Here is a 22,444-nt window from a genome sequence, read left to right as displayed (position 1 = left end):
CACTATCTTCACGGAACGGTAAACCTATCTCGTAATGTCCGTTAGCATACCTGAGTGAACTTTCTGCCTTATGCATGAATTTTTTGTCCTCTTGGGACATTTCTTGCTTGTCATCTATGACTCTTTCAGGGAAATCAAGATTAATAGATTGTTTCACCAATACTTCTAGATTCTTGAGTTCTTCTATTTCTTGCACTGCTGTCACCTCTGTTCTATATACATCAAATTCCTTCTGTTCATCGTGTGTTCTTCTCACCATATTCCAAACTGCCCATCCTAAACGGGTGCGGGTTGCATACGGTGAACCACTAGGACCAGTCAATGTTTCTTGTGGAGTGTATGCGTCGGCCACTGCATTTCCAATCATCAACCCAATCTCAGCGTCAATCTGTGGTATATTCACAGCATTCAAATGAGGCCACTGATTAACATCACTCTGAGTAGGAATATGTCGTTTGGTTACAGGGATGCTACCTTTGGTATATGCTACTGGAATACTAACAATGTTCTGACCTTTCAAATCACTAACTTCCAACTGCTTTACAATACAAGTATTCATTGTGTATGGCAAACCCATGGTGTTCAAAGTGATCTGAGCTCTTTTCCCATTAACACCAAGTTGATTCATTACACTTTCAGTACAGAAACTAATTGTACTTCCCGGATCAAGAAAAGCATATGTCTGTATAGCATGTGAGCCATTCTTTGACCTTACAATAGTTGGAATAATGGCAGCTGTACAACAATCATGGCTTCCGGCCCCCATATGGCTATGTATCTGAGTACTGACCTGAAAACCTAGTTCTCCCTTACTATTATTTACATTTGATGTGTCACTCACTTTACCTTCTGTTTTCACAGAACCATATTCATTACTATGTAATACATTTGGATGTTTCTTTGAACATTTGTTACAAAACAAAGGAAATTTACATTCAAATGTCTCAGGCAACTAAAACATAAGCCTTTAGACTTCAAAAACTGATATCTTTCTTTAAGTGGTTTCTTAACAATAAAATCACAAGTTTCAAGAGAATGATTAGATCCCTCACAATACAAACAAGGTTTCTCCCCTGGTTTTTTACTAACATTTGTGTCCACATTAGACGTTTCTGTATTTCTATTCTGACCCATTACTGGTATGTCATGTCCTTGAGGAGACTGATTGTTCTGAACACTTGAGATCTCTGTTGCATAACTTCCTCTATTTATTGTCTTTGGATGTTTTTGGTAAGTTTTGAGTTTCCTGTTTTCATCGCAGATTGTCCATATAGTGGATGATTCACACTCTCTGCTTCTTCCTTTACAAACTTCACCAGTTCTGTAAACTTTACTCGCTGTTTGGTATCCATCATTCTCTTTACCTTTCTTCTCCACTTACATGCATGTGGTATGGTAGTTTAGAAACCAGCAATTTCATATTTTCTGAATAGTCTAGAATTTGCATGGACTCCATACTATTGATCGCGTATTCACATTCCGTAAGAAAAATGGAGAATTTATCTAAACCCTTAGGATCATCTGCTCTAATATTAGGCCAGTTTTGAGCTTTCTTTATATATTCTGATGCTATGAGCTCTTCATTACCATAACGTTGATCAAGCTCTTTCATTGCAGCTGCATACCCCTTTTCTGCATCCAAATAACTATAGCCCTTAACAATCTCATGAGCTTCTCCACTAGTGTATTGTTCTAAATAATTAATGCGTTCATCATCATTGTCTGTGTGCATGACGATTCTTTTCTTGAATTGTCTCTTGAACTTCTTGTACTCAAGGAGATCACCAGAAAAACATTTTAGGTCTGCTTGGGGCTTCTTAATTTCATGTACTACAGACTTGATTACTTCTGCTGATGATCTTTCCTGACAGGAATTATCAAACATGTCTTTACCCTCTTGGTTGAACTTCTGGTGTTGTCACTGATTTAATGTCTATCTGTGAATGAGGAAGAGTGTCATTATTCATATTGTCTTGCATTACATCACTCTTCTGTTGGTTTCTCTTTTCTGAGATTTGATTATTATCCATTTGTGGACATAGGGCATTTATAAATGACTGACCTATGGTCTACATCATATCTAGCAAGGACGGCAATTCGAGCATCGGCCACAGCTATCTGTTCCTGTAATTCCATCTGCTCTTGTGCATGCTTCGATTCTTGCTGTTTCTTTGCTAGAGCTTGTCTTTTCTTCACTGATTCACCTTTGACTAGCAGCTCTGCTTTCCTTTGTTCTTCCTTTATTCTAGCCATTGATACAGTACTACTAAAAGATGTAGAACTCGAACGAGATCGACCAGACCCTCTTGATGTAATTGAACCTATCTGGGACACACTATCTTCTGGCTTTACATCAAAAACAGATGCCTTTCTGCTAAAGGTGGTCTTAATTTACACATGTGTTGTTCTACTTGTTGCTGGAATACCTTACAAATGGAATTGTATTTCCCAAACCAATCAGCATAATCACTTTCCTTTTCATGTTCAGAAAGCAGGTCATAATATGAATTATTACAAGCAATAAATTCATCATATAATTTCAACCAGTCGTCATATTGTAACTTAATTGTCTGCACATCTTCACCTATTTCTATCATATGAGAAATCTGTTCTAATTTCTTATCTAGCTGCACTGATAACAGTCTTCTGTTCTTTGACTTAATGTCGCTATTATATTCCATTCCTTTACTTGTATACCTTTGTTCTCTTTTACCTTTATCCTCGAGCATGCCACTACTCACTCCTTCGTCTTGAGGGGTAGTCATCTTTGTAAATCTCAGTTATTGTCTTCTATCAAATGTTGATACACATCAATCCAACTTAGGCACCAAAGCCAGTTTGTTAATGCAAATGAAGTGGCTGGATGCTATATCTATTAAGTAAGGTGTCTTATAACATCAACCATCCTGGTATCCCTGGGTAGTGCTCATCGTCAATAAGGCTACAACCAATTGAACTTAAACAATGTGGATCTTTTATTCAATCCTAATCTAAATAACTCATCACATCAATAATTCAACATACAATTGGCAACGGCCCATTAGCCCATTAACTGTAAGAAACAAATACAGGATTTTTAATATAATGTCCTGTTTGTTGACGTTCATTAAACTAACTAAAGCAATTTCACAATGTTGTCTCTAAATATATGGAAACAACAAAATTCAATAAACATAACATGTTTCACGTACAATAAATCACAAACCATATTATCTACTTCGTATCTACCTCAGGGCCAGCATTAATGCTGTTTAATACGATAACTCCCATAATATCCTTTGTCAATCATGGAAATGATAAAACTATCATAAATTCATGTACAAAAATAAGTGTCTCATTGATAAGTGTTGCGTAGTATCTAAAAATAGACTGCAAAAACACATGGTTTTCTCACTGAAAAAGTGTCAATACAAACATAAAATATTTCTAATCTTACCAAACTGATCGGCTAACCCGGGGAATTACACTGATTCTTGGAACTCAATCGCTTCTATTTGTGTCACTTTAACGCTGAGATTCCATCTATTTGAGTCAAAAATACATCAACCTTCGACAGCGTTGTCTTTCCAATGATAACTCTTCAAATCTAAGATGGCCGACAAAAACGAAAGTATTGCCACTAGACAGCGCAAGTCACAGAACTGGTTATACAATACAATACATTTACGTGAGATTTGGATAAAGCATATGACCATCTCGCATTTGGCCACTACAACATCCATGCATATTAATGAGCTCATCTGCATAATAATGTGTGAATTTTAAGCTAGTTCAGTTATATCTCAAAAAGCATTAAAACAATTTTTATGTAACTTGGTAAGAATGTTGCTAATGATTGGCTGCTGCAATTCATTGTTGCATTTTACATTTTAATTAAAATTTAGCATTTTTTATGTATTTTTAAGTTTTTCATGCCCAATTGCATGAATACAACTAATAGGAATCGGTGAGTGGACTAATTTGCATAATGATGCGCATGAGTATTCTATTTTTTATGACCAGCAATTTATGATGGTGTCGGCCATTTTGTTATTTCCAGTGTGTTGTACAAAAACGAAGCAAGCGCTCGGGAGATGAAATGTATCAGTTTACATTATGAAAAGGTCTAAGAAATTACATGTATGATTTTTTATTATCGTATAAGTAAATAAATAAATAAGTAATTGAACAAATGTATAACCTCAATGACTGTGAAACGAATTACTGTGCAAGCTAGTTTACATTCACGTGTGGTGTACAATTACATTCAAGCCACGGAACATTGAACCCTGTGTGAGCCCAGTCAAGAAAATAATGAATGTGAGATTCATCATCGCCAAAACCATGGCAGTGTTGAAGATATGAAAATGGTTGGTAGGTTCGATTTCATGGTAAAATGTTGTGTAAATTCGTTGTACTTGTGAATCCTGATTTATCACTGTATTATTGAACGCGAGAACAAATATGGTACTCTCCAGCATCAATGTAGTTGTATCAAGTCGCTGCCGTAAGGAGTATTTCCTTTGTATCGCTTACCAACATTGTATTGTACTTCTTTCCTTTATTTTCCTTTACACATTTGGAAACTTGCATGGTGCACTTTCACCCCCACCTTCCCCAAATTACGAAGCTATCATGTCGATTAGTACAGTAGGTATAGAATGTCTGTGTGTTGATGACTACGTCGTTGTGTAAGGGCTTCTCGTACGTAAAATGGGGCACATTCCCAGTAAAAATATCTATTTACACAGGGCGGACAAAATTCGCCTACATGTGTAAATTCATGTTGGGATTTGGAGAAAAAAAAGCTCGTGAAACATACCGAATTTACCAGAATTTACCGTGACAGGTGTGATCAATTTTGGTGCCGATTGTTGGTGGGCTGATCAGCATGTCGGATTATTTCTGAGAACGTTCTTTGTGTGGGAAATCACAAAATCATTATCACTAAGTAAGCTGGTTTACCTTATTTTTGTGTCAGGGTACCCTGTTCAAATGACATGAATCGACATGCGATGATTGCCAAAACAATTTGACAATCGCTGTCTCATTTGTTCACCGCCCCCTCAACACGGTGATTTGTTATGACGGTGGTTTGTTATGAGCGGTATTTTTTCCCGGCCCTTTTCGTCGGAAATTACGAATTCATTAGCTCTAATATATCCTAGTTTACTTTAGTTGTTTCATCCGATTATTCTGTACATTGATTTTACCTAGCAAAGGAAACAATCGGTGTTTGGCTTTGTTATATTTACACTATTGCAACACCTTATGTTGGCAATGAAGAAATAAAAACTACAGGATTATACACATATCTTGGAGTAACATTTAAGGCCAATGGATCAATAACCTCTACTGCAGACAGACTGGCAGACAAGACCTACAAAGCTGCAAGGATCCAGTCACACATATATCCAACAAACATGAACAGTATAAGGATAAAGGAAAAACTCCTGAATGTGACACAACTACCCATATTAACATATGCAGGTGAGATATGGGGCATTTTCCAAAATCAGACTAATTGGGACAAAACAGCAACAGAAAAATATCATCTACGCTTTTGTCGTCAAATTCTTAACATTGGCAACAGAGCGAGCAAAATTGGATGCAGAATGGAACTGGGAAGAGAGCCACTGATAAGCAGAATATACTGCTCAGCAATTAACTATTACAAACACCTCAAAGCGATAGACAATGACAATTTAGCTTTTTATGCTATAAAAGACATGGAAAACAATACTTACACAGGAGCATGGTTGACTACCTTAGAACGAAACTTGAAACTTTACAACAAAAACAATGTCACAGATTTCACAAAACAAAAACTAAATAATTCAATTAGACAATATTACATTAACAAATGGAATATAGACAACAAAAGGGAAAGTGCCAAATTACGCACATACAGGACATTCAAAGACTCCTTGGAACAAGAAGAATACATAAAAGTGATGAACAACCCACAACATGTCAAAACAATAGCTCAATTTAGATTAAGTTGCCATAAACTTGCCATCGAAAAAGGTCGTTATACAAAACCAAAAACACCAGTGGAAGACAGGTTATGCTCCCATTGTAACGAAGTTGAAAATGAGGAACATCATTTAATACATTGTAAATTGTACACAAAACAAAGAGACGCAATGTTTCACACTATCAACAGTGTAAATGCAAATTTCCTGAATTTGGATAAAGAAAAACAATTTAAACATATCTTACAATCAAAAGATAAAGATACTATTATAGCCCTCTATGTGTACTTGAGTAACAGTAAATGAACAAACAAAAGAATACACTCAGTCACACTTATTTAACTTTTTATTTACTCAACTTTCGCCTACTTACATTTTTAGTTATTCATTATTAACTTTATTACATTTTAAACACCAAATTAGAAATGTAAAATTTTCTACACGGTTGTAATAAAGCTGTTATCTATCTATCTATCTACCTTATGTGGGCCCCCAGCGTGAGCCTCATGTTTCTCTATTTTTTGCATTGAATATTACACCGCACGATATCCCTCAAATCGGAAGGCACATTTATTGCTCGAGTTACTGTTCCTATTAAGTTAAGCCATGGAGCAAAAAAGAAAATATGGTTAAGCTGAATACCATGCTTCATGTGGAATGTATAGACCGTGATGTCGGCATTAACTACTGGATGCACAGTGGAAACCACTGGGGAAAGGCCACGCTGACCGGCGTCTCCTGCCTGGTAAAAAAACAAAACATGCGAGACGGGGTACAGGGTTTTAAGCCATCGTAGATGTTTTCGAAACGAAAATTAGCGAATAGGTTTTGTTTCGAGCCACTTTAAATGTCCTGTGTGTATTTTTGGTTGGTACTCATCGCGTGCGACGTGCCCCAGATAGTGTCAATTTATACGCAGTAACAAATGAGACGCGATGGGGATTACTTTGAATTTTATGTACCGAGAAGTACGTCTGCCGTAAATTGTTAATATTTGTTATGGTACTGAGCTGTACGATGGTTGTAATTTTACCTTGTCGATTTTCGGGATTTACAAACCAATCGAAAAGATTGTGATGCCTTCCTTATTAATATACGTAACTGAAAATAAATAAATATAGTATTTATTGACACACATATTGATATTAAGATAGTGGTTTGAATTTTAGATATTTAGACTGTGATTGTTTGTCAGAAATTTATATAGTTGTTCTTGCTACTTCACGTTTTCCGTGTTAACTAAATTTCTAAAATATTTTTAAATGCCCTATAAGTTTATTTTGGGCATTTATTTGTTTACTATTTTTATTGCATTTCATTTTCCCCAATGTTTTATGAATTATTTCAATTTTCTTTTTAATGTTTCAATTTTGTGTAGACTTTTTATGCATATTTTTAAATAGGCTTATTGTAGGTAGATGATGTCTATGTGTGTAGATGACTACTGGTGGCTCCTTATTTAATAGATTATTCATAATTTGTTTATCATTTTCAAATATTCCTGAATATTACATCATGATCCTTATTCCCTCAGCACACGGGAGTTCTTTCTAAGCTTTCTTTGATTCTTTCTTTTTTTTAAATTAATCTTGCAATTGTTGTCAATAAGGTGCTGCAATGCATGCATATACCATACATGTACGTAACATGTGCGTAGGCTCTTTATTCTGAACAATTTATCCCGTTAGAAACAAGAGTAACAAGGTACAGGATCAGCATGCAAAATTTTGACTAGTCAGGTTACCAGAATCACATTATTTTATTATTTGCCCTATTATTCTTATCTAAATGTCAATCAAATGGTAACGTGCATTTTTATGTATCTTGCAGATGCAGTTTATGCTCCTCTTCAGTCGACAGGGTAAGCTAAGACTACAAAAATGGTGGCTGGCCAGGTTAGATAAGGATAAAAAGAAAATCACCAGGGAATTAATGACTACAATTCTAAGCAGAAAGCCCAAAATGTGCAGTTTTCTTGAATGGAGGGATATGAAAATAGTATACAAAAGGTCAGTGGCTTGTTTTACCTCAACTTTATGCTGCTGCTCTAGTAGTAAAAGTATGTGTATGCCACATGGCATTTATGATGTTTTGCTTGGCCCACAAGCTGTATATTGTTATTAAGTTCAAAAGAAAACATCAGGCCAGAAGCTGAATTGAACTGATGTCATGAAAAGAAAGAATAATGTCTCTGTTTTATGAATGTGCTAGGTACCGGTAATAAACTGCATAATTCATACTTTAAATTTACAGTGATCAACATTGATACATGTACATGATGGCCAGTCCCCATGCAGTAGCCCATATTCAGCATTGGTTTGCTCAAAATTGTAGTGTTTTGGTAAATTTATCGGTAGACAGCTATTTCTTCGTTTGAGGATTGTTTCCCCAAAATTCTAGATTATATCATTAACAAGAGTCGCTGTGGGAACAACTAATTCTTCAAGGTGATCTTCGTAGATTTTTGTTTTTGGCAAATTGTACGCCTATGTAGGTCATGTTACCCCACAATTTTGGCAACTCGTATGCCTATGTAGGTCATGTTGCCCCACAATGTTGGCAACTTGTACGCCTATATAGGTCATGTTGCCCCACAATTTTGGCAACTCGTACACCTATATAGGTCATGTTGCCCCACAATTTTGGCAACTCGTACGCCTATGTAGGTCATGTTGCCCCACAATTTTGGCAACTTGTACGCCTATGTAGGTCATGTTGCCCCACAATTTTGGCAACTTGTACACCTATATAGGTCATGTTGCCCCACAATTTTGGCAACTCGTACACCTATATAGGTCATGTTGCCCCACAATTTTGGCAACTTGTACACCTATGTAGGTCATGTTGCCCCACAATTTTGGCAACTTGTACACTTACATAGGTCAGGTTGCCCCACAATTTTGGCAACTTGTACGCCTATGTAGGTCAGGTTGCCCCACAATTTTGGCAACTTGTACACCTACATAGGTCAGGTTGCCCCACAATTTTGGCAACTTGTACACCTATATAGGTCATGTTGCCCCACAATGTTGGCAACTTGTACGCCTATGTAGGTCATGTTGCCCCACAATTTTGGCAACTTGTACGCCTATGTAGGTCATGTTGCCCCACAATTTTGGCAACTTGTACACCTATGTATGTCAGGTTGCCCCACAATTTTGGCAACTTGTACACCTATGTAGGTCATGTTGCCCCTCAATTTTGGCAACTTGTACACCTATGTAGGTCATGTTGCCCCACAATTTTGGCAACTTGTACACCTATGTAGGTCAGGTTGCCCCGCAATTTTGGCAACTCTTATGCCTATATAGGTCATGTTGTCCCACAATTTTGGCAACTTGTATACCTATGTAGGTCATGTTGCCCCACAATTTTGGCAACTTGTACACCTATGTATGTCATGTTGCCCCACAATTTTGGCAACTTGTATACCTATGTAGGTCATGTTGTCCCACAATTTTGGCAACTTGTACATCTATGTATGTCATGTTGCCCCACAATTTTGGCAACTTGTACACCTACATAGGTCAGGTTGCCCCACAATTTTGGCAACTTGTACGCCTATGTAGGTCAGGTTGCCCCACAATTTTGGCAACTTGTACACCTATATAGGTCATGTTGCCCCACAATGTTGGCAACTTGTACGCCTATGTAGGTCATGTTGCCCCACAATTTTGGCAACTTGTACGCCTGTGTAGGTCATGTTGCCCCACAATTTTGGCAACTTGTACACCTATATAGGTCATGTTGCCCCACAATGTTGGCAACTTGTACGCCTATGTAGGTCATGTTGCCCCACAATGTTGGCAACTTGTACGCCTATGTAGGTCATGTTGCCCCACAATTTTGGCAACTTGTACACCTATGTATGTCAGGTTGCCCCACAATTTTGGCAACTTGTATACCTATGTAGGTCATGTTGCCCCACAATTTTGGCAACTTGTACGCCTATGTAGGTCATGTTGCCCCACAATTTTGGCAACTTGTACACCTATGTATGTCAGGTTGCCCCACAATTTTGGCAACTTGTACACCTATGTAGGTCATGTTGCCCCTCAATTTTGGCAACTTGTACACCTATGTAGGTCATGTTGCCCCACAATTTTGGCAACTTGTACACCTATGTAGGTCAGGTTGCCCCGCAATTTTGGCAACTCTTATGCCTATATAGGTCATGTTGCCCCACAATTTTGGCAACTTGTACACCTATGTAGGTCATGTTGCCCCACAATTTTGGCAACTTGTATACCTATGTAGGTCATGTTGCCCCACAATTTTGGCAACTTGTACACCTATGTAGGTCAGGTTGCCCCGCAATTTTGGCAACTTGTACACCTATGTAGGTCAGGTTGCCCCGCAATTTTGGCAACTCTTATGCCTATATAGGTCATGTTGCCCCACAATTTTGGCAACTTGTACGCCTATGTAGGTCATGTTGCCCCACAATTTTGGCAACTTGTACACCTATGTAGGTCAGGTTGCCCCGCAATTTTGGCAACTCTTATGCCTATATAGGTCATGTTGCCCCACAATTTTGGCAACTTGTACGCCTATGTAGGTCATGTTGCCCCACAATTTTGGCAACTTGTACACCTATGTAGGTCATGTTGCCCCACAATTTTGGCAACTTGTATGCCTATATAGGTCATGTTGCCCCACAATTTTGGCAACTTGTACACCTATGTAGGTCAGGTTGCCCCGCAATTTTGGCAACTCTTATGCCTATATAGGTCATATTGCCCCACAATTTTGGCAACTTGTATACCTATGTAGGTCATGTTGCCCCACAATTTTGGCAACTTGTACGCCTATGTAGGTCATGTTGCCCCACAATTTTGGCAACTTGTACACCTATGTATGTCAGGTTGCCCCACAATTTTGGCAACTTGTACACCTATGTAGGTCATGTTGCCCCTCAATTTTGGCAACTTGTACACCTATGTAGGTCATGTTGCCCCACAATTTTGGCAACTTGTACACCTATGTAGGTCATGTTGCCCCTCAATTTTGGCAACTTGTACACCTATGTAGGTCATGTTGCCCCACAATTTTGGCAACTTGTACACCTATGTAGGTCAGGTTGCCCCGCAATTTTGGCAACTCTTATGCCTATATAGGTCATGTTGCCCCTCAATTTTGGCAACTTGTACACCTATGTAGGTCATGTTGCCCCACAATTTTGGCAACTTGTACACCTATGTATGTCAGGTTGCCCCACAATTTTGGCAACTTGTACACCTATGTAGGTCATGTTGCCCCACAATTTTGGCAACTTGTACACCTATGTAGGTCAGGTTGCGCCACAATTTTGGCAACTTGTATACCTATGTAGGTCATGTTGCCCCACAATTTTGGCAACTCTTATGCCTATATAGGTCATGTTGCCCCACAATTTTGGCAACTTGTACACCTATGTAGGTCATGTTGCCCCACAATTTTGGCAACTTGTACACCTATATAGGTCATGTTGTCCCACAATTTTGGCAACTTGTACACCTATATAGGTCATGTTGTCCCACAATTTTGGCAACTTGTACACCTATATAGGTCAGGTTGCCCCACAATTTTGGCAACTTGTACACCTATGTAGGTCATGTTGCCCCACAATTTTGGCAACTTGTACACCTATGTAGGTCATGTTGCCCCACTATTTTGGCAACTTGTACACCTATGTAGGTCAGGTTGCCCCGCAATTTTGGCAACTCTTATGCCTATATAGGTCATGTTGCCCCTCAATTTTGGCAACTTGTACACCTATGTAGGTCATGTTGCCCCACAATTTTGGCAACTTGTACACCTATGTAGGTCATGTTGCCCCACAATTTTGGCAACTTGTACACCTATGTAGGTCAGGTTGCCCCACAATTTTGGCAACTTGTACACCTATGTATGTCAGGTTGCCCCACAATTTTGGTAACTTGTACACCTATGTAGGTCATGTTGCCCCACAATTTTGGCAACTTGTACACCTATGTAGGTCAGGTTGCCCCACAATTTTGGCAACTTGTACACCTATGTAGGTCATGTTGCCCCACAATTTTGGCAACTTGTACACCTATATAGGTCATGTTGCCCCACAATTTTGGCAACTTGTACACCTATGTAGGTCAGGTTGCCCCACAATTTTCGCAACTTGTACACCTATGTAGGTCATGTTGCCCCACAATTTTGGCAACTTGTACACCTATGTAGGTCAGGTTGCCCCACAATTTTGGCAACTTGTACACCTATGTAGGTCATGTTGCCCCACAATTTTGGCAACTTGTACACCTATGTATGTCAGGTTGCCCCACAATTTTGGCAACTTGTACACCTATGTAGGTCATGTTGCCCCACAATTTTGGCAACTTGTACACCTATGTAGGTCATGTTGCCCCACAATTTTGGCAACTCGTATGCCTATGTAGGTCATGTTGCCCCACAATTTTGGCAACTTGTACACCTACATAGGTCATGTTGCCCCACAATTTTGGCAACTTGTACACTATGTATGTCAGGTTGCCCCACAATTTTGGCAACTTGTATACCTATGTAGGTCATGTTGCCCCACAATTTTGGCAACTTGTACACCTATATAGGTCATGTTGTCCCACAATGTTGGCAACTTGTACACCTATGTAGGTCATGTTGCCCCACAATTTTGGCAACTTGTACACCTATGTAGGTCATGTTGCCCCACAATTTTGGCAACTTGTACACCTATGTAGGTCATGTTGCCCCACAATTTTGGCAACTTGTACACCTATGTAGGTCAGGCTGCCCCACAATTTTGGCAACTCATACGCCTATATAGGTCAGGTTGCCCCACAATTTTGGCAACTTGTACACCTATATAGGTCATGTTGCCCCACAATTTTGGCAACTCGTACACCTATGTAGGTCAGGTTGCCCCACAATTTTGGCAACTCGTACACCTATGTAGGTCAGGTTGCCCCACAATTTTGGCAACTTGTACACCTATATAGGTCATGTTGCCCCACAATTTTGGCAACTTGTATGCCTGTGTAGGTCATTTTGCCCCACAATTTTGGCAACTCTTACACCTATGTAGGTCAGGCTGCCCCACAATTTTGGCAACTTGTACACCTATGTAGGTCGGGTTGCGCCACAATTTTGGCAACTCGTATGCCTATGTAGGTCATGTTGCCCCACAATTTTGGCAACTCGTATGCCTATGTAGGTCAGGTTGCCCCACAATTTTGGCAACTCGTATGCCTATGTAGGTCAGGTTGCCCCACAATTTTGGCAACTTGTACGCCTATGTAGGTCATGTTGCCCCACAATTTTGGCAACTCGTACACCTATGTAGGTCATGTTGCCCCACAATTTTGGCAACTTGTACACCTATATAGGTCATGTTGCCCCACAATTTTGGCAACTTATATGCCTATGTAGGTCATGTTGCGCCACAATTTTGGCAACTCGTACACCTATGTAGGTCAGGTTGCCCCACAATTTTGGCAACTCGTACACCTATATAGGTCATGTTGCCCCATAATTTTGGCAACTCTTACACCTATGTAGGTCAGGCTGCCCCACAATTTTGGCAACTTGTGCACCGATGTAGGTCGGGTTGCGCCACAATTTTGGCAACTCGTATTCCTATGTAGGTCATGTTGCCCCACAATTTTGGCAACTCGTATGCCTATGGAGGTCAGGTTGCCCCACAATTTTGGCAACTCATATGCCTATGTAGGTCAGGTTGCCCCACAATTTTGGCAACTTGTACGCCTATGTAGGTCATGTTGCCCCACAATTTTGGCAACTCGTACACCTATGTAGGTCATGTTGCCCCACAATTTTGGCAACTTGTACACCTATGTAGGTCATGTTGCCCCACAATTTTGGCAACTCGTATGCCTATGTAGGTCAGGTTGTCCCACAATTTTGGCAACTCGTATGCCTATATAGGTCAGGTTGGCCCACAATCTTGGCAACTCGTACAACTATGTAGGTCATGTTGCCCCACAATTTTGGCAACTCGTACGCCTATGTAGGTCAGGTTGCCCCACAATTTTGGCAACTCTTACACCTATGTAGGTCAGGCTGCCCCACAATTTTGGCAACTTGTGCACCGATGTAGGTCGGGTTGCGCCACAATTTTGGCAACTCGTATTCCTATGTAGGTCATGTTGCCCCACAATTTTGGCAACTCGTATGCCTATGTAGGTCAGGTTGCCCCACAATTTTGGCAACTCGTATGCCTATGTAGGTCAGGTTGCCCCACAATTTTGGCAACTTGTACGCCTATGTACGTCATGTTGCCCCACAATTTTGGCAACTCGTACACCTATGTAGGTCATGTTGCCCCACAATTTTGGCAAGTTGTACACCTATGTAGGTCATGTTGCCCCACAATTTTGGCAACTCGTATGCCTATGTAGGTCAGGTTGTCCCACAATTTTGGCAACTCGTATGCCTATATAGGTCAGGTTGGCCCACAATTTTGGCAACTCGTACAACTATGTAGGTCATGTTGCCCCACAATTTTGGCAACTCGTACGCCTATGTAGGTCAGGTTGCCCCACAATTTTGGCAACTCTTACACCTATGTAGGTCATGTTGCCCCACAATTTTGGCAACTTGTACGCCTATGTAGGTCATGTTGCCCCACAATTTTGGCAACTTGTACACCTATATAGGTCAGGTTGCCCCCACAATTTTGGCAACTCGTATGCCTATGTAGGTCATGTTGCCCCACAATTTTGGAAACTTGTACACCTATGTAGGTCAGGTTGCCCCACAATTTTGGCAACTCGTACGCCTATGTAGGTCATGTTGCCCCACAATTTTGGCAAGTCGTACGCCTATGTAGGTCATGTTGTCCCACAATTTTGGCAACTCGTATGCCTATATAGGTCAGGTTGCCCCACAATTTTGGCAACTCGTACGCCTATGTAGGTCATGTCCCCCTCAATTTTGGCAACTTGTACGCCTATGTAGGTCAGGCTGCCCCACAATTTTGGCAACTCTTACACCTATATAGGTCATGTTGCCCCACAATTTTGGCAACGCTTACACCTATGTAGGTCAGGCTGCCCCACAATTTTGGCAACTCTTACACCTATATAGGTCATGTTGCCCCACAATTTTGGCAACGCTTACACCTATGTAGGTCGGGTTGCGCCACAATTTTGGCAACTCGTATGCCTATGTAGGTCATGTTGCCCCACAATTTTGGCAACTCTTACGCCTATGTAGGTCAGGTTGCCCCACAATTTTGGCAACTCGTACGCCTATGTAGGTCATGTTGCCCCACAATTTTGGCAACTCTTACACCTATGTAGGTCAGGCTGCCCCACAATTTTGGCAACTTGTACACCTATGTAGGTCATGTTGCCCCACAATTTTGGCAACTCTTACACCTATATAGGTCATGTTGCCCCACAATTTTGGCAACTTGTACACCTATATGCAGGTCAGGCTGCCCCACAATTTTGGCAACTCGTACACCTATGTAGGTCATGTTGCCCCACAATTTTGGCAACTCTTACACCTATGTAGGTCAGGCTGCCCCACAATTTTGGCAACTCATACGCCTATATAGGTCAGGTTGCCCCACAATTTTGGCAACTTGTACACCTATATAGGTCATGTTGCCCCACAATTTTGGCAACTCGTACACCTATATAGGTCATGTTGCCCCACAATTTTGGCAACTTGTATGCCTATGTAGGTCATTTTGCCCCACAATTTTGGCAACTCTTACACCTATGTAGGTCAGGCTGCCCCACAATTTTGGCAACTTGTACACCTATGTAGGTCGGGTTGCGCCACAATTTTGGCAACTCGTATGCCTATGTAGGTCATGTTGCCCCACAATTTTGGCAACTCGTATGCCTATGTAGGTCAGGTTGCCCCACAATTTTGGCAACTCGTATGCCTATGTAGGTCAGGTTGCCCCACAATTTTGGCAACTTGTACGCCTATGTAGGTCATGTTGCCCCACAATTTTGGCAACTCGTACACCTATGTAGGTCATGTTGCCCCACAATTTTGGCAACTTGTACACCTATGTAGGTCATGTTGCCCCACAATTTTGGCAACTCGTATGCCTATGTAGGTCAGGTTGCCCCACAATTTTGGCAACTCGTATGCCTATATAGGTCAGGTTGGCCCACAATTTTGGCAACTCGTACACCTATGTAGGTCAGGTTGCCCCACAATTTTGGCAACTCTTACACCTATGTAGGTCAGGCTGCCCCACAATTTTGGCAACTCCTACGCCTATATACGTCAGGTTGCCCCATAATTTTGGCAACTTGTACACCTATATAGGTCATGTTGCCCCATAATTTTGGCAACTTGTACACCTATATAGGTCATGTTGCCCCACAATTTTGGCAACTCTTACACCTATGTAGGTCAGGCTGCCCCACAATTTTGGCAACTCGTACACCTATGTAGGTCAGGTTGCCCCACAATTTTGGCAACTTGTACACCTATATAGGTCATGTTGCCCCACAATTTTGGCAACTTGTATGCCTATGTAGGTCATTTTGCCCCACAATTTTGGCAACTCTTACACCTATGTAGGTCAGGCTGCCCCACAATTTTGGCAACTTGTACACCTATGTAGGTCGGGTTGTGCCACAATTTTGGCAACTCGTATGCCTATGTAGGTCATGTTGCCCCACAATTTTGGCAACTCGTATGCCTATGTAGGTCAGGTTGCCCCACAATTTTGGCAACTCGTATGCCTATGTAGGTCAGGTTGCCCCACAATTTTGGCAACTTGTACGCCTATGTAGGTCATGTTGCCCCACAATTTTGGCAACTCGTACACCTATGTAGGTCATGTTGCCCCACAATTTTGGCAACTTGTACACCTATGTAGGTCATGTTGCCCCACAATTTTGGCAACTCGTATGCCTATGTAGGTCAGGTTGCCCCACAAATTTGGCAACTCGTATGCCTATATAGGTCAGGTTGGCCCACAATTTTGGCAACTCGTACACCTATGTAGGTCAGGTTGCCCCACAATTTTGGCAACTCTTACACCTATGTAGGTCAGGCTGCCCCACAATTTTGGCAACTCATACGCCTATATAGGTCAGGTTGCCCCATAATTTTGGCAACTTGTACACCTATATAGGTCATGTTGCCCCACAATTTTGGCAACTTGTACACCTATATAGGTCATGTTGCCCCACAATTTTGGCAACTCTTACACCTATGTAGGTCAGGCTGCCCCACAATTTTGGCAACTCGTACACCTATGTAGGTCAGGTTGCCCCACAATTTTGGCAACTTGTACACCTATATAGGTCATGTTGCCCCACAATTTTGGCAACTTGTATGCCTATGTAGGTCATGTTGCGCCACAATTTTGGCAACTCGTACACCTATGTAGGTCAGGTTGCCCCACAATTTTGGCAACTTGTACACCTATATAGGTCATGTTGCCCCACAATTTTGGCAACTCTTACACCTATGTAGGTCAGGCTGCCCCACAATTTTGGCAACTTGTGCACCGATGTAGGTCGGGTTGCGCCACAATTTTGGCAACTCGTATGCCTATGTAGGTCATGTTGCCCCACAATTTTGGCAACTCGTATGCCTATGTAGGTCAGGTTGCCCCACAATTTTGGCAACTCGTATGCCTATGTAGGTCAGGTTGCCCCACAATTTTGGCAACTTGTACGCCTATGTAGGTCATGTTGCCCCACAATTTTGGCAACTCGTACACCTATGTAGGTCATGTTGCCCCACAATTTTGGCAACTTGTACACCTATGTAGGTCATGTTGCCCAACAATTTTGGCAACTCGTATGCCTATGTAGGTCAGGTTGCCCCACAATTTTGGCAACTCGTATGCCTATATAGGTCAGGTTGGCCCACAATTTTGGCAACTCGTACAACTATGTAGGTCATGTTGCCCCACAATTTTGGCAACTCGTACGCCTATGTAGGTCAGGTTGCCCCACAATTTTGGCAACTCTTACACCTATGTAGGTCATGTTGCCCCACAATTTTGGCAACTTGTACGCCTATGTAGGTCATGTTGCCCCACAATTTTGGCAACTTGTACACCTATATAGGTCAGGTTGCCCCACAATTTTGGCAACTCGTATGCCTATGTAGGTCATGTTGCCCCACAATTTTGGAAACTTGTACACCTATGTAGGTCAGGTTGCCCAACAATTTTGGCAACTCGTACGCCTATGTAGGTCATGTTGCCCCACAATTTTGGCAACTCGTACGCCTATGTAGGTCATGTTGTCCCACAATTTTGGCAACTCGTACGCCTATATAGGTCAGGTTGCCCCACAATTTTGGCAACTCGTACGCCTATGTAGGTCATGTCCCCCTCAATTTTGGCAACTTGTACGCCTATGTAGGTCAGGCTGCCCCACAATTTTGGCAACTCTTACACCTATATAGGTCATGTTGCCCCACAATTTTGGCAACGCTTACACCTATATAGGTCAGGTTGCCCCACAATTTTGGCAACTCGTACGCCTATGTAGGTCATGTCCCCCTCAATTTTGGCAACTTGTACGCCTATGTAGGTCAGGCTGCCCCACAATTTTGGCAACTCTTACACCTATATAGGTCATGTTGCCCCACAATTTTGGCAACGCTTACACCTATGTAGGTCATGTTGCCCCACAATTTTGGCAACTCGTATGCCTATGTAGGTCAGGTTGCCCCACAATTTTGGCAACTCTTACGCCTATGTAGGTCAGGTTGCCCCACAATTTTGGCAACTCGTACGCCTATGTAGGTCATGTTGCCCCACAATTTTGGCAACTCTTACACCTATGTAGGTCAGGCTGCCCCACAATTTTGGCAACTTGTACACCTATGTAGGTCATGTTGCCCCACAATTTTGGCAACTCTTACACCTATATAGGTCATGTTGCCCCACAATTTTGGCAACTCTTACACCTATATAGGTCATGTTGCCCCACAATTTTGGCAACTTGTACACCTATATAGGTCAGGCTGCCCCACAATTTTGGCAACTCTTACACCTATGTAGGTCAGGCTGCCCCACAATTTTGGCAACTCATACGCCTATATAGGTCATGTTGCCCCACAATTTTGGCAACTTGTACGCCTATGTAGGTCATGTTGCCCCACAATTTTGGCAACTCGTACACCTATGTAGGTCATGTTGCCCCACAATTTTGGCAACTTGTACACCTATGTAGGTCATGTTGCCCCACAATTTTGGCAACTCGTACACCTATGTAGGTCATGTTGCCCCACAATTTTGGCAACTCTTACACCTATGTAGGTCAGGCTGCCCCACAATTTTGGCAACTCATACGCCTATATAGGTCATGTTGCCCCACAATTTTGGCAACTCTTACACCTATGTAGGTCAGGCTGCCCCACAATTTTGGCAACTTGTACACCTATATAGGTCATGTTGCCCCACAATTTTGGCAACTTGTATGCCTATGTAGGTCATGTTGCGCCACAATTTTGGCAACTCGTACACCTATGTAGGTCAGGTTGCCCCACAATTTTGGCAACTTGTACACCTATATAGGTCATGTTGCCCCACAATTTTGGCAACTCTTACACCTATGTAGGTCAGGCTGCCCCACAATTTTGGCAACTTGTGCACCGATGTAGGTCGGGTTGCGCCACAATTTTGGCAACTTGTGCACCGATGTAGGTCGGGTTGCGCCACAATTTTGGCAACTCGTATGCCTATGTAGGTCATGTTGCCCCACAATTTTGGCAACTCGTATGCCTATGTAGGTCATGTTGCCCCACAATTTTGGCAACTCGTATGCCTATGTAGGTCAGGTTGCCCCACAATTTTGGCAACTCGTATGCCTATATAGGTCAGGTTGGCCCACAATTTTGGCAACTCGTACAACTATGTAGGTCAGGTTGCCCCACAATTTTGGCAACTCGTACGTCTACATTGTATGTAGATCAGGTTGTCACATATAAAATACTGCTGGCTGTTGTAAATTAAAAATCTGAATCAATCATGCGTTCTTGAACATATCGTTATAAACAGCCATCGGAATTTATGATTTACGAAGTTCATTATTTTTGGCACGTTATCTGCAAGGGGTATAGTTGTTACCAGTGTATATTCGTCTGTTTGTAAATACAGATTCAAATCAGATTCAAATTATACGTAATATTATACAGTAAAACCTGTCAAAATCAACCCCTGGATAAACTGACCTCCTGTCAGATCGGAACGATTTATAATTTAAAACAACCTGTGAAATCCGACCACTGTCTACTCCGAACAATGACCGCATTGATCGGTCCCATGTCCAATATTCACATTGAATACATCGACCATCCGACCAGTTGCACCACATCTGCTGTCTAGTAATCCGGTCTGCCCAACCTGAAAAGTGTGTATTGTGTTCAATTTACCGTAAATGTCACAGAAACAATACCAAATCTCACACTGCAAGTAACGTCTCAAGTAAATCAATGGCAACTGGTTACGTTTTTCACACCACACGCCCACGCATCGTGTGCTGTCTGGACAGTGTAATGGCCATATGTGAATGTGTGAAAATTCAATGTGCAGTTGCTGACCATACATATGTAAATGTGTGAAAACGCAATGTGTAGTCGCTGATCATACATATGTAGATGTGTGAAAACGCAATGTGCAGTCGCTGACCATACCTATGTTAGCGTGTGAAAATGCAATGTGTAGTTGCTGACCATACATATGTAAATCTTTGTAAACACAATGTGTAGTCGCTGACCATACATATGTAAATATGTGTAAACGCAATGTGTAGTTGCTGACCATACATATGTTAGCGTGTGAAAACGCAATGTGTAGTCGCTGACCATACCTATGTTAGCGTGTGAAAATGCAATGTGTAGTCGCTGACCATACATATGTAAATCTTTGTAAACGCAATGTGTAGTCGCTGACCATACATATGTAAATGTGTGAAAACGCAATGTGTAGTCTTAGACAGTACATATGTAAATGTGTGAAAACGCAATGTGTAGTCACTGACCATACCTATGTAAATGTGTGAAAACGCAATGTGTAGTCTTAGACCGTACATATGTAAATGTGTGAAAACGCAATGTGTAGTCACTGACCATACCTATGTAAATGTGTGAAAACACAATGTGTAGTCACTGACCATAGCTATGTTAGAGTGTGAAAACGCAATGTGTAGTCTTAGACCGTACATATGTAAATGTGTGAAAACGCAATGTGTAGTCTTAGACCATACCTATGTTAGCGTGTGAAAACGCAATGTGTAGTCGCTGACCATACATATGTAAATGTGTGAAAAATCAATGTGTAGTCGCTGACCGTACATATGTGAATGTGTGAAAAATCAATGTGTAGTCGCTGACCGTACATATGTGAATATGTGAAAACGCAATGTGTAGTCGCTGACCGTACATATGTGAATGTGTGAAAATGCAATGTGTAGTCGCTGACCATACATGTACATATGTAAATGTGTGAAAAATCAATGTGCAGTCGATCGTACATATGTGAATGTGTGAAAACGCAATGTGTAGTCGCTGACCGTACATATGTGAATGTGTAAAAACGCAATGTGTAGTCGCTGACCATACATGTACATATGTAAATGTGTGAAAACACAATGTGTAGTCGCTGACCATACATATGTGAATGTGTGAAAATGCAATGTGTAGTCGCTGACCATACATGTACATGTGTAAATGTGTGAAAACGCAATGTGTAGTCGCTGACCGTGAATGTGTGAAAACGCAATGTGTAGTCGCTGACCATACATATGTAAATGTGTGAAAACACAATGTGTAGTCGCTGACCATACATATGTGAATGTGCGAAAATGCAATGTGTAGTCGCTGGCCATACATGTACATATGTAAATGTGTGAAAACGCAATGTGTAGTCGCTGACCGTGAATGTGTGAAAACGCAATGTGTAGTCGCTGACCATATATATGTAAATGTGTGAAAACGCAATGTGTAGTCGCTGACCATACCTACCGTTAAAATCCTATTATAAACCGCATACCTAATAGTAACCGCACCCCGATTTCGGCCTCAGTGTTAAAGAGTTCTCAACAAAAATTGATAACATGAAAAGTACCTATTAGTAACCGCACCCCCAATTCAACAAGACCGTGACCAACTTTGTTTCAACGAGCTGGTACATTGTTCCTAATCCTATTCATTTGTTTCGACAACATGCCTAAAAATATTCACACCTCTTAATTGTTCAGTAGTGTTAGGATGTCAAACACGTGAAACTGCTTTTGTCTTGTGACAACTTTTGTCAATACTCCTTATGAATACGTCCGTATGTCGCAAGTTTTCGACAATAAGCTGTTCTCACCGAAAAACTGTTAAATTCTTTTTCAATGCTCAGTTTATCTTTCGAAAACAACTAATTTCTTGATTTAAAAAAAAGTCATGTCGTTTTCTTATGGAAATCAAAGCCAAAAGATCGCACTACATTATCGGTAAATCTTTTCCGGGTTTCGTTCACCATGAAGTCGGTGACCTGTCATTAACATATTTAAATGAAC

General features: G+C 41.2%; 1 protein-coding gene and 1 long non-coding RNA gene across 3 annotated transcripts in view; one reads left to right on the top strand and one right to left on the bottom strand.

Annotated features, from left to right (window-relative positions):
- Positions 1-22,444, top strand: part of LOC102807777 (AP-1 complex subunit sigma-2) — a 55,275-nt gene that overhangs the window by 20,439 nt on the left and 12,392 nt on the right. For both annotated transcript variants that reach the window (XM_085502699.1, XM_085502702.1), the window contains exon 2: positions 7,785-7,963. In XM_085502699.1, coding sequence (XP_085358825.1) covers positions 7,785-7,963 — 179 coding nt within the window. The remainder of the gene's footprint in view (positions 1-7,784; positions 7,964-22,444) is intronic.
- Positions 2,952-3,603, bottom strand: LOC146750931 (uncharacterized). Its single transcript, XR_014928851.1, has 2 exons — positions 3,437-3,603; positions 2,952-3,052 (listed from the first exon to the last, which is right to left on the bottom strand). It is a non-coding gene; the product is annotated as an uncharacterized LOC146750931 (long non-coding RNA).

Source organism: Saccoglossus kowalevskii, chromosome 1, assembly GCF_978046115.1.
Source record: "Saccoglossus kowalevskii chromosome 1, keSacKowa6.1, whole genome shotgun sequence".
NCBI lineage: Eukaryota > Metazoa > Hemichordata > Enteropneusta > Harrimaniidae > Saccoglossus > Saccoglossus kowalevskii.
The sequence above is the reverse complement of the archived record's forward strand: the minus strand, read 5'-3'. Positions and strand labels throughout refer to the sequence as shown.